Source organism: Anabrus simplex, chromosome 4 (assembly GCF_040414725.1).
Source record: "Anabrus simplex isolate iqAnaSimp1 chromosome 4, ASM4041472v1, whole genome shotgun sequence".
Taxonomy (NCBI): Eukaryota; Metazoa; Arthropoda; class Insecta; order Orthoptera; family Tettigoniidae; genus Anabrus; species Anabrus simplex.
In genome coordinates this window covers 143,620,711-143,632,967 of record NC_090268.1, presented here as the reverse complement: position 1 = coordinate 143,632,967, position 12,257 = coordinate 143,620,711, and the positions used below count along the sequence as shown (strand labels likewise).

The window sequence follows — 12,257 nt, the reverse complement described above, 5'->3', positions numbered from 1 at the left end:
TCATGCTTCCTGTCCAGCTATCACAGAATTCTAAAAGATTTCCCAAGCTAGAAAGTTGTTGCTACTGAGTATATCAGTAGTACACACGCAGTTCATCGCAAGCTTCATGGGTAGCCGTGGTCGTTAGGGCAGCAAAGTTTGCTGATAAGCATTTTTTCGTGGGTTCGAGTCCCAATAGTTTAATATTTTTTTACCTTGTAAATTGTAGTCGGTTGGGTACTAGAGGCGATAGCACACATTTCCTAATCATTAAAATGCGTGTCAAAAAGTGTGGGTTCTATTCCAAATCTATCCGCGACGCACATATGGAGTAAAGGTATACGACGTTGTTCATGGCGATTCGTCCGTCGAATGAGGATGTTAAGGAGGTTATATTTCTTTTACTTCATAACAACTTGCTACAAAAGTATTTACGCTAAAGTGAGATAAATGCTTGCCAGTTACTATTCCCACGTTGTATTGAAAAGAAAGAAACTAACTACTTATTCAATGAGCAAACAATTTTTGAATTAATAATAAAATTAATGATCCCACGCTGCATCAATGGCATTAATTGCGAATATAAACTTTACTTTCGACGTAACGCGCAACCTCGTAAATAGTACTAGACAAAAAAGATACATAACCTGAATCTTAACTTTTGCGTCCAGGTTACATTTATTTTCTATAACAGTTTCAGTTTCGTTATACAGTTAATTAATTTTAACATTTCTTCGTATGTGTATATTTCAGTCCTAATTCTGTTTTTGACCTGGACTTCCACATTATAGCTTAATAAAAGTCTGATATTGGACTATAGTAATACAATTTCAAAAGGAATAGAGCTAAACAAGCGAAAACACAAGGGAACACGTGTACCACCGCGCTAAATTTCACTATATTTTCAGTAACCTTATTACCAACCCAATAAAAATGTTACTACATCTTCCGCATTACAATACCGTACTTAAAATCCGTTGGTAGTACGCAAGAAAATATTTAACTTCTAGTTTGCAAAACTGCAGCCTACGTATCTGGCTGTTTATCTGACAGTCGTAGTACAGGCCCTTAATGTTCTAAATTGTTAGTATCAGTGAAAAATTTCTGTTTTTTTGTGTTGGTACATAATCTGTGGTATCTGGCCAATGTTTCCCAATGTTTGTTAAAATACACACACCAGACGAGTTGGCCGTGCGGTTAGCGGCGCACAGCTGTGAGCTTGCATCCGGGAGATAGTGAGTTCGAACCTCACTGTTTTGGCATCCCTGAAGATGGTTTTTCGTGGTTTCCCGTTTTCACACCAGGCTGTACCTTAATTAAGGCCACGGCTGCTTTCTTCCCACTCCTAGGCCTTTCCCCTCCCATCGTCGCCATAAGACTATCTGTGTTGGAGTGACGTAAAACAAATTGTAAAACAAGAAAAAAATAATTACACAGAGATTGGAGGGACTGTGCCTAAAGAAACTTTGGACTTTTTCAAGAAGAATCCACCATCCAAGCTATAGCAGACTTGGTGCTAAACACTCGTCAATTATCACACATTGCCTGTATTCTATGACGTGACTCTATGTGTAAATTTCAATAAACTAGAGGACAAGAAATCCAACAGATGACCCTCATCCTTGATACAAGATGTGAACCTGCTTGCTTGAAAAGTAGTAATAAAACATAGAAAATCTATAAAGTTCAGTACCATAATTATTGTTCTGTTTGATTCCCTAATAGGAGCAGCTGTCTGTTGGATATTCTCTTGACTTCACCATTTTCCAGTTGGTTCACTTGGGTGGTGTAATAAATTGTTCCACCTCATTTGGACCACTATTGTTCATGCTTCACCTTGTCGGTATCAGAGCCCTTTTAATCCCTACTTTTTCACTTTTTCTTTCCACTATAGTTTATTAATTTTTTTCTTTACAGGTGCCTCCTTCTCAGTTCAACATTACAATATGCTACTAAGATCATACGTTGAAAATGGACACAAAATCTCTGTAGCAGAGTTCCTGACCAAGATGCGTAATGTAAAGCCAAATGATGATACCTACCAACTCCTCCTTGCTGCTGTATGTGGTGCTGGAGATATAGCACAGGCCATCAATGTGATCTCACGAATGAAGTCTGAAGGGTTCCCTGCTAGTGAAGCTGTATTTAATTCATTAGTTCTGGGACATGCTCGTGCAGGGTGAGTAACAAAGAGTAATAAAGAATTTGAATGTTCCCAGAACAGGTCCCAGATATTTTTAACATGTCGGGTGAATTTTACCATGTCCGGAAAACAAACTTATGCCTATTGTACACCTTTAAATTTTTCTTTCAGTTCAGTACTTCCCAAGAAAAGTTGTCAAAAGTTGTACGAACAAACTGACGTATGTGTCAAATTCATATGCTGCGTACTGTTCGCTGGTGCCATCTTTTAGTAAAACTGGAAAAGACTTATGCATGCACCTGGTGTAGAAATAAAAAAAACTTATTTCTGTGTAGATACATTAACTATGAAGTATTTAATGCCAAGTGACTATAAACAACTTGCCCATTTTTACACCCACAATACCTAGGTAATTATTTAACCTCTTATCTTACTTCTGTGCTGAGAGAGTTGACTACGCAGTTTGGGTCACATAGCTGTCAGCTTGCACTTGGGAGATTGTAAGTTCGAATCCCATTGTTGGCCGCCCTGAGGATGGTTTCCTGTGGTTTTCCATTTTCATACCAGGCAAATGGGGCTCTATCTTAATTAGGGCCATGGTCGCTTCTTTCTCAGTCGTAGCTCTTCTATATGTCATTACTTCTTCTTCTTTTCTTCATTGGGGCCTTTAAATATTAGTACCTAATTAGCGTCGACCTCTGAGATCTTTTGCTACCATATTTTTCCTTCATTCCCACCTAGATATACCTGCTCCCTTCACAAAGCTGCAGGTTGTTCTTATTAGGTCTTCTTGGATTTTCTCTCTCTCTTCACCTGGTAGTCCTGGAGTGGAGAGTCTGATTCTACCCAGCGCCTTACATTTAAAAAGTATGTGTTCAGCTGATTCCTCTGCTTCATTGGATTTCCTACATATATTGTCTCTTATTACTCCAAGAGTAGGTGTTTTATTCAGATGGCAGTGTCCTGTCAACAGTCCTACTATCTATCTTATATTTTCTCTGCTGAGTTTCAACAGTTCTTTAGTATGATTCTTGTTTGGTCCTTTTATCAGTTCCTTTCCAAGCCTGCATCCTGGAGTATTTTTCCGGTTCTCCATTTGTTTCTTTTGTACCCATATTCCTATGTAGTGTCGGGCTTGTCCATAAGAAATCCCGCATACAGGTTCTGGGCCTACAAAAATGTGTTTCTGCCCCTTTCCTGGCCGGTTTATCTGCCTTTTCATTTCCTTCTATACTTGCATGTCCTGGTACCCATATTATTTTGACAATGTTGTACTTTGAGAGCTTCAGGAAAGCTGAATGGCAATACCAGACAATTGTGGATATTATCCGGGCTGCTTCTAGTGCCTTAATGGCTACTTGGTTATCCGTAAAAATGAAAATTTTCTTTTTCCTATAGTTCATTTTCAGATTTTCTTCAAGACATGTTGTGATAGCTATCATTTCTACTTGAAAGAGTAGTGTGTTTGCCCAGGTTTGTCTGGATTGATCTCTCAGGTCTTCCCCCGTTGATCCCTCCTCCTGTGCCATCCCCAGTCTTTGAGCCATCAGTCCACCACACTATATCTTCTTTATCAGTATTCCATCTGTTGATATCCCAGTCTTCTTTTTTTTAATTATTTGGGTCTCAAACGGTTTACTTTGGTATTATATGATCACAAAGCATGTGTAGAACTTTCTCTGTTATTACTCTGTTAATTTTACAGTGTCCTAGATTGGGTCTTTGTGCATTCCAGCACTCTGATTGTGCCAATCTATATGAACTCATTCTAGCCTGTCCTTTTATGAAATTGCATAGTAACGGGAGGTCTAGTAAAGTATTCAAGGCTTCTTTCGGCGTAGTTCTCATAGCCCCAGTTATGGCTATGCATGCAATTCTCTGTAGGCTATCCACTCTACTATTGACTTTTCCTTGGCTTACTTTCTGCCACCAGATGATTGCAGCTCATTACTGCCATGAGACTTGCCTGTGTCGGTGCAGCGTAAAACAAATATATGTAAACTTCTTTGTTAAGGATACAGAGGATATTTTTATAGTGTGGTTTAGATAGTCTGCTAATTTGAAGTATAGAAGTGATTTCTTAAAATTTAAAGGGAGCGTATCTATTGTCTTATACTCAATGGTCTGGTATTTCCACATGGCAAAACTTACAGAACGTGGTCAGATTTTTGGAAAGAGTTTTAATTTTTTTAATTCTTTGTTACAGGGACCTTGCTAGTGCTACTGCAGTGCTCGATACAATGCGTACAGCCCAGGTGCTTCCTACAATTGACACGTACGCAACCTTGATGAAAGCTTATATTGAAGCTGGTGATATGAATAAAGTGTTAAAAGTTTATCAAGAGGCGGAAGCGGCCAATATGTCTCTCACTGAACCACAGTTAATGGATATTGTCATATCTGCAGCTGTTTCTGGCAATCAGTTGCTGATACCTGAGGTATGTTCTCTGAATGAGTAGTCATTGCTGAGGCTTAGGTTTCTGTTTAGCTCCCTTTGTCTCAGTTTGTGTTTATTAAGAATATCTTGACTTTGCATTAAATTTGCTGGTCTGTTCCTATCCTTTGCTCCTTGTTAACCTTTTCCTTAAAATTGCCCGGAATCAGAAACGATACCTCTTAACACCAATGAACATTGTATTGCCAGTATGAAATGATGAACATGCTGTGTGTTCTGTGGTATTAGGCTGTAAAATATGAGGTTTGAACTCATTTCTGTGTGATCATAATGTTTGTGCACCCTCTCTCAAGTTTTATCTCTTGTGGTCTATGATTATTATGTTTTTCCAGGTTTTGAAGCTAATACCTGAGGGAAGTATTGATCTAACTCCAACCATCATCAACACGGTTGTTCACTTGGTATACCTTGGTTGTGAGAAGGGAGCATATTTTATACTTCGTGCTGTACCTCTGGATTCTGATTTTATTCCCAAGGATGATTTGTCCACATTTGGTGCATTCTTTATTCGAGAGATGGTTAAAGCAAGGAGGGTAAGTATCGGAATATTACTAAAAAGAATTTGAGTACTATTTCCAGAGAAACCACCATTCATAGTTTTTTTTGGGTGCAGGTGGGTGTAGTATGATAAAAAAACACAAGTATGCTGAAGTAGAACAACAGTTATAACATATGACTGTATATACATTCGTTATAAAACCTGTATTTAACCCTTTGCCATTCCCCATTTAAAGGTGGACGCCCGGCCGTAATTATCGTGTTTTCTCACAGACCTTTAAATCCCGATAGGCACAGCAGTTTATATACCACTCTTTAAAAGAAAATAGCTAGAAGCCAAACAAATAAAGATGTAAATGTAATTTCTTTTGCATTTCGTTCCTGAATAATTAGTCCATATAAATGTGTACTCGCCCTAATTTTGAATATCCACATTTCGCTCCTGATGGTATTCCAAAAAGTACTCCGTCCTGCACTGTGGTAGATCGCACTGCTTACATTTGAATGTTGTTTGTCTCTCCCAGAAGCTGCCCTGTTTTTCATTTGTAAACACAAAGCACATACTTTGGCACAGCCAGGTATCTTCACAAGAGAATGAAATAATTTAGAGGATGGACAGCCGATGGGTAAACTTCTTTTCCTTCCAGTACGTTTGCGGGACGTGAAGTTCCCAATCAGCTGTTGCACTAAGTTGCGCCGGAAGTTCAGCTGTCTGTTTCCAAGAGCTGTGAGAGCTGGTCGGTTACTCACGTCATAAAGAATGAAACTGTTCACAACGCACAAATTGATCACAAAATGAAAAATAAATTTCCACCACATTTTAGATGATCGCCCAACCCCGTTGTATTCTCTTTTCTGATCACTGATGTCCACGCCACCCATATGTCTTGTGTGATTTATGACTGCACGAGGACACGCAATTTCTATTTCTTCATTGCCTTTACCCATTTTTCTTTCACTGTACCATCATTCACAGAATCTGAATTTGTTGACAGCATAAGAAGAGTACGTTTATCTTGCCAGACTGTTGCTGTTACACCCTAATTTTAATTTTCCTACATTCTCTCTGCTTGAGTTTCAACTGTGCAGGTTTCCTAAACTGATCAGGCCAACCCTTTCCATTTACCCTAGTTGTCGCACAATTATAGGTGTTATGAGTTAGCAATAAGTTCATCAGTTTTCAGAACTGAGAAAGTTATCGAAGCAAATGTGATGTCACTTTCCCCAGTATGACTCTGTCAGGTGTAAAACCACCTGCTCTCCTAATAATAAATTCTGGTCCCGTGTTTCTTACTTCCCCTTGTAAATCTCACATTTCAGAAGGTAGCCATTTCCACTGTCAGCTTTGATACCCCATTTGGTGGGTTTCCCTGGGAGATACTGTTTCAACATAAATATTCCCTTTAAACCTATCATAGCTTCATCTACTGCGAGTTCCCTGCCAGGTGCGTAGAAAATTCCAAATTTTTTGGTAAGTTGCAGAGCTGGTCTTGCTTTGTACAGAATATCGTAATGTTCATCTTGTGGTATTGGCCTGTTAACATGGCTACTTAGATGTAAATATTGTCCAAGTTTCCTAAACCGTTTCAGTGTCATTGCCTGCCTTACTAACGGGCATACGCAAAAGTCTCATAGGAAGTAATCGTCAGTTCCAGATAAAACAACCAATCCCATATAAATTAGAACTCCTACATATGCGCTTATTTCATCAGTGTTAATGTCTTGCCAGGTAGTGTCAACAATCTGCTCTGCTGCTAGCTCATAAAATTCCAATCCCACAAATAATTTAAAAAAATCTCTTTTGAACTCCTGGAAGGTAAATCGTGATTGAATAAAAGATCTAATGTCACAGTCATTTCAAGAGATCTCGTCAATCAATGCACGGCTTCAGCCCCACATTAATACTTACAGCACTTCATCAAATTAAGCTGTTTTAGAGCAACTGTACAATGTCTGTGACATTAGACCTTTTATTCTAACGGAAGAAAATCTGTACATTATAGATGGTTATTAGATTACTTATTATGAGGAACTGTTTCATGTTAAAAAATGGACCACGATAAGTTATTTTACCCACGTAAAGAGAACACTATTCTGGATATCAGCTGTTAGTTTAGCATTTTAGAAACTGCCTAATGAAATAAATTTTTAAAAGTAAATTTGTTATTACTCTTTAAGGCTAGACGTATATACTTTATAGTTGTATGAGTTTCGCCCTACAAGAAAGATTTTATCAAAACTGGGTGTTACAATTAGTTTTATAATAGTTACAACAAATCGATAACCCAAAGAGCTAAAATGTATATAAATGTGTTGTTATTATTATTATTACATATGGCAAAACAAGGATACATTATAAATACAATGTTTTATGACGTATCTATTATCCCACAAGGATTGATCTAGTCTCTGTATTTTAAGTACATAGATTTTAAGTCACATACGTAATTGTAAAATTTACAACTTAGCATAGAAGGCTCTGTTCATGTTCTTACACTGGTACAAGTATTTCATGTAGCTATTTAAAAAAAAGCCTTGCAACAATTTCCTAGGCTGATGATGGCACAGGAAGGTCCTGAAACTGGTCACAAAATCACAGATAATAAATATGTGATATTCTAATAATTTCACTATTTTATTGTATTGAACAGGTGGAAACCTTTATCCTTCGATTCAATATGAACCAAAAAATGAAATTCTTGACATTAAATTAGACGACATGGCGTGAACTTCAACACGAATAATCTCTAACTGAAAGACGATGTTTATAAAGTAGGTCTGCTTGGGAAATACACACAGGAAATGCTGTCAAAAGGTCTTGACAGCTTGCTGAGTCAAGGGAATACAGTGTGGTTTCACAAGACCCTTCAATATATTGTTCAGCACACTTGTAATGAACGAGAGTGTGACGAGCACTTTGGAGCGTTTAACACGGCAGGCGGATGATGATATTCGAGTGCTCTGGAGTGTTAGGGATGGCAAAGAGTTAAAAATAATAATTTTATGATGAATATCTATTTGACTGGTTTTGAGATAGATCAGTGCACCTTTACATTTGAAAAGTTCTATTGCTTTCAGCCATCAGTACCTTTCTTTTCGAACTTAGGTTCCAAATATCAAACTGCAAGTTCCATAGAAAATCTCCAGTTGCTTTACTGGAAGAGAAGAAAATTGAAGATAGCCATGAGGAAATGAACTTCGAATGTCTTAGAATTTGGTTAAAAGACCTACCGGTATCCCTCTTAAGTCGGTGGTGATAATACCATACCACTTGGTAATACGGTACTTAACTAGGGACAAATGTGTAGAAGGATATGCTAATAAATAGGCTTCGCATGTTAAAGACCTAAAAATCGCCCAAAAGTGCTCTTAAAAATTGCTTAATATGATTGAAAAATTGGAAAATATGAGCAAACAAACCATTTTTTTATTTACATAATTAATGCCCTTGGGTAATTTGTGCATCACAATATTTTTGGGTCTAAAGTGGAGGAAAAGAAATGTTCCTGTATTTTACACACCCATTTCTTCAATAATCTATCACGTAGTTCCGAATGCGTTTCGAAATAAAGTAGTCAGCTACCTGAGTAGCAGCCTTCCTATTGCAAAACCGGGCATTCCAAATACTGCGCAACATGCTGTTATCAGCTGGTAGGAAGTACTACTGCACTAGTTCAGTGAGTGAATTAGCACAGAAGTGACTAGTGACGCTCTGTTCCAGTCTGCTACAAACATATTTTACGAATGCTGCAGGTACAGTACATGTGTTTTCTGTGATCTCAGAATTGTTTGTTAATCGACAGTAAGCAAGTATTCGAGTAATACTGCATCACATGAACTTGCGGTAATCAGTTATGCTGAAACATACGGGAATAGGGCAGCAGGCCGCAAATATTCAGTGTCTGAATACAACCTGCGCTACTGGTGGAAACAGAAAAGTGCACTTCAAGCAACCAACAAGTCTCGCAAAGCATTTCGTGGACCAAAAAGTGGCAAGTTTTCGCAAGTAGAGGAGGATCCGCTTCAGTATAAATTCATTACGCAAGGATGTATCTGCCATTTCTCATGAAAAGCTGTATTTTAAAGGATGAGAAATAGCTGATGCACATGGAATCAGTGTCTCAGATTTTAAGGTTAGCCAGGGCTGGATGATTAATTTTATGAAGAGGAATGGACTTTCTCTTCAACGAAGAACAATATTATGCCAAAGAATGCCAAATGATTTCAACCAAATAGTGCTTTGGGATTGAGAAGCATAAAGTGAAAGAATATCTGCTCTCCCAAATAGAAAACGCAGATCAGACACCAATAAGTTTCGAAATGCCACAAAATCGAACAGTCGATAAGAAAGGGATATTGAGTACTATTGTACGCACTACCGGAAGTGAAAAGCAACGATGTGCTGTAATGCTTGTTGTAACTGTTGATAGCAGAAAGCTTGCATCTTACTTTGTTCTAAAATGAAAAACAATGCCTAAAGTAAAATTTCTGTAAGGAATCCATGTTCGTATCCAACAAAAAGGGTGGATGGACTCTTCACTCGTACAAGATTGGATACGGACAGTTTGGGGAAATAGACAGGATCCCTCCTTTGATGCCCGGCTCTTCTCATGATGGACAGTTTTCGTGGCCACTTGACGGAAGACACTAAGAAATAATAGGAAACCATGAAAACCGATTTGGCTGTGATTCCTAGTGGATTGACGTCGGTACTTCAACCCTTGGATGTTTTGAAAAATAAACCATTCAAGGACATTGTGCAAAAACTCTTATTATTGCTGGATGGCGGAAAGTGTGCACGAACTTATTCCAACCGGCAAGATTTGTAAACCACCTGTGGAACTCCTTTGTGAGTGAATATTGTGCGCTTGGGACATAATTTCTTCGAAGGTGATTGAAAAGAGCTTCAAGGAAACAGGAATCGCAAATTCATTAGACAGGAGTGAAGATGACTTCTTGTGGAGAGATGTAAGCAATGATAGCAGTAGCAGCAATTCTTCCTGCAGAGCTGGTACCAAACTCAAGAACCGTAGTCTATAAAAGGCAAGACTTATAATTTTTGCTGGTTTGTCATTATTATGCACTTACATGAATTGTTCTGTTATTAGTTTATATTTATTTCACTTCAGGTCGTATTGTCAGCTCATTACATGTGATAAATATCATTTTTGATTCATATTGATGATATTTGATTGGAATAATAACAATAAGTTAATTTATTAATTTGACCACATAATCAGTACAGTAAGTCTTGTCTTAGTTGATTTACATTGGCATGGTAACTAAAATGGTACATGTTTCGCCTTGTGTTTACGCATCATCAGCCATTATCTTAACCTCAAAATAGAATCGGGCACCTGATTTACATATACATGAAATAATTAAAAAAAAAATTATTACAATGAGTGAGGAAATGTACAATTGGTGAAAGTATTAGTGATATTGACATTAGAAGGCTACTATTATAATCAAAATGAACAAAGCAACAGTCTGTTATGAACAAGTGATAAGATTGCTATAAAATTATGTTGGCCGACCAGCGGTTACAACGAAAATGACGATAAAAATCGTATTTAATAAAAAATAATGTTGACTAAAATAATGATGAAAGATGGTCAAGTGACCAGCAATTATTTTTTTACAAGAGATAAGAGTTGAAAATCAGTGGCATATGGTGGTGTGGTTCCACTTTGATCAAAAAATACGAAGTTGAAGGTTGAAGAACGATGTTTAAATTGGACCTTTATGGACCATCTCAAATTGATGCAATGCTAAAATGATGTTAAGAATGTGGGTTGATTGACATTCTAGTTGAAACGGAAGTGTGACAGTTGAATCTGTAAAAGAAAACCAGAAACGTGGTGTTAATTGTGTGAAAAAATCGTAATGAAATGTTTAAGTGGAAATTGTGTACACTTACCATTTGATGATGGTGAGGGTAATTTGTTACGTTATTAACTGAATGTTATTGTCGACTGTCGGCTTCTTACTACGAGTGTTATAGCTGTAGGTTTGAGTTGGAGGGGGATCTGTTTGCGAAGGCGTGACTATGGGCTTGTTTGTAGTACTTGGAGGGGAGCTACTATTGGCGGGAGAGAGAGAGGGATGTGTATTGCTGCGCGTATTGTAACGGTGAGATGCCGTTGGAGGGAGCGATATTACAGTGGGTGTGGCTACGGGTCTATTGATTGCATTTGAATTAGAGGTTCTGGTGGTGAGGGGAAGGGTGGGGAGTATATTAGTTGTAGAGGAGGTAGGAGGGCTTATTAATTTGTGGTTGAAAACTTTTACGAATATATTGGTGAGGGGAATTGATTCTTGTAATAGACATAAAATCTGTTCGTACAAGGGACTTTTGTTTATCAATAATGTCGTTTAAGTTCTTATCTTTGTTGAAATGCTGGTCGAGGAAAATGAATAAATTTTCGACTCTTTTGAGGATATGAAGGTCTTGTTCTATTGTAGTAAATTTATGTCCTGTGTCCCTCATGTGGTTGGCCATTGTGGAAAATTTATTATGTCTGTGCATTATAATGTTCGGCGTATCTGGTGGAGAAGCTGCGGCCAGTTTGGCCAACGTAAGAAAAATTACATGTGGAGCATTTTAGTCTGTATATCCCTGATGCAGAGTAACTGTTGTCTGCGATGTTAATAGAGTTATGATTAAAGAATAAATTACGATTAGTGTTTTTTGTTGTATAGTCTATTTTTACATCGTGCTTCATTATTGAATTGGTTATCGGATAAATACCATGGTTAGTGAACGTGAATTTAATGTATTTTGGTTTGATGGGTTTCAATGGGGTTAAATTTGCAGCTAGTTTTAATTTGGTTTTGTTGATGATTTTATCAATTATATCTGTATTAAATCCGTTGAATTTAGCTATTTCTTTAATGAATTGTAATTCTTTCTTTAAATTACTGGAGAACATAGGGATTTTTAATGCCCTGTATATTAGACTGTGATAAGTGGCTTTTTTATGTGAGTTGGGATGTAAAGAATAATTTTTTATAGTTGTTGGAGAAAAGGTGGGTTTTCTGTATATTTGGAAGTTGAATTTGTTTGATACTCATGTGATTTTGATGTCTAAGAAATTTAAAGAGCTATTGATTTCATCTTCTTTAGTGAATTTAATGTTATTATCCAAATTGTTAAGGAAAGATAATATGTTATCACTGTTA

General features: G+C 37.4%; 1 protein-coding gene across 1 annotated transcript in view; it reads left to right on the top strand.

Annotated features, from left to right (window-relative positions):
- Positions 1–12,257, top strand: part of LOC136871719 (leucine-rich PPR motif-containing protein, mitochondrial) — a 199,705-nt gene that overhangs the window by 41,801 nt on the left and 145,647 nt on the right. The window contains exons 4-6 of the mRNA XM_067145243.2: positions 1,897–2,158; positions 4,329–4,560; positions 4,910–5,110. Of these exons, the coding sequence (XP_067001344.2) occupies positions 1,897–2,158; positions 4,329–4,560; positions 4,910–5,110 (695 nt within the window). The remainder of the gene's footprint in view (positions 1–1,896; positions 2,159–4,328; positions 4,561–4,909; positions 5,111–12,257) is intronic.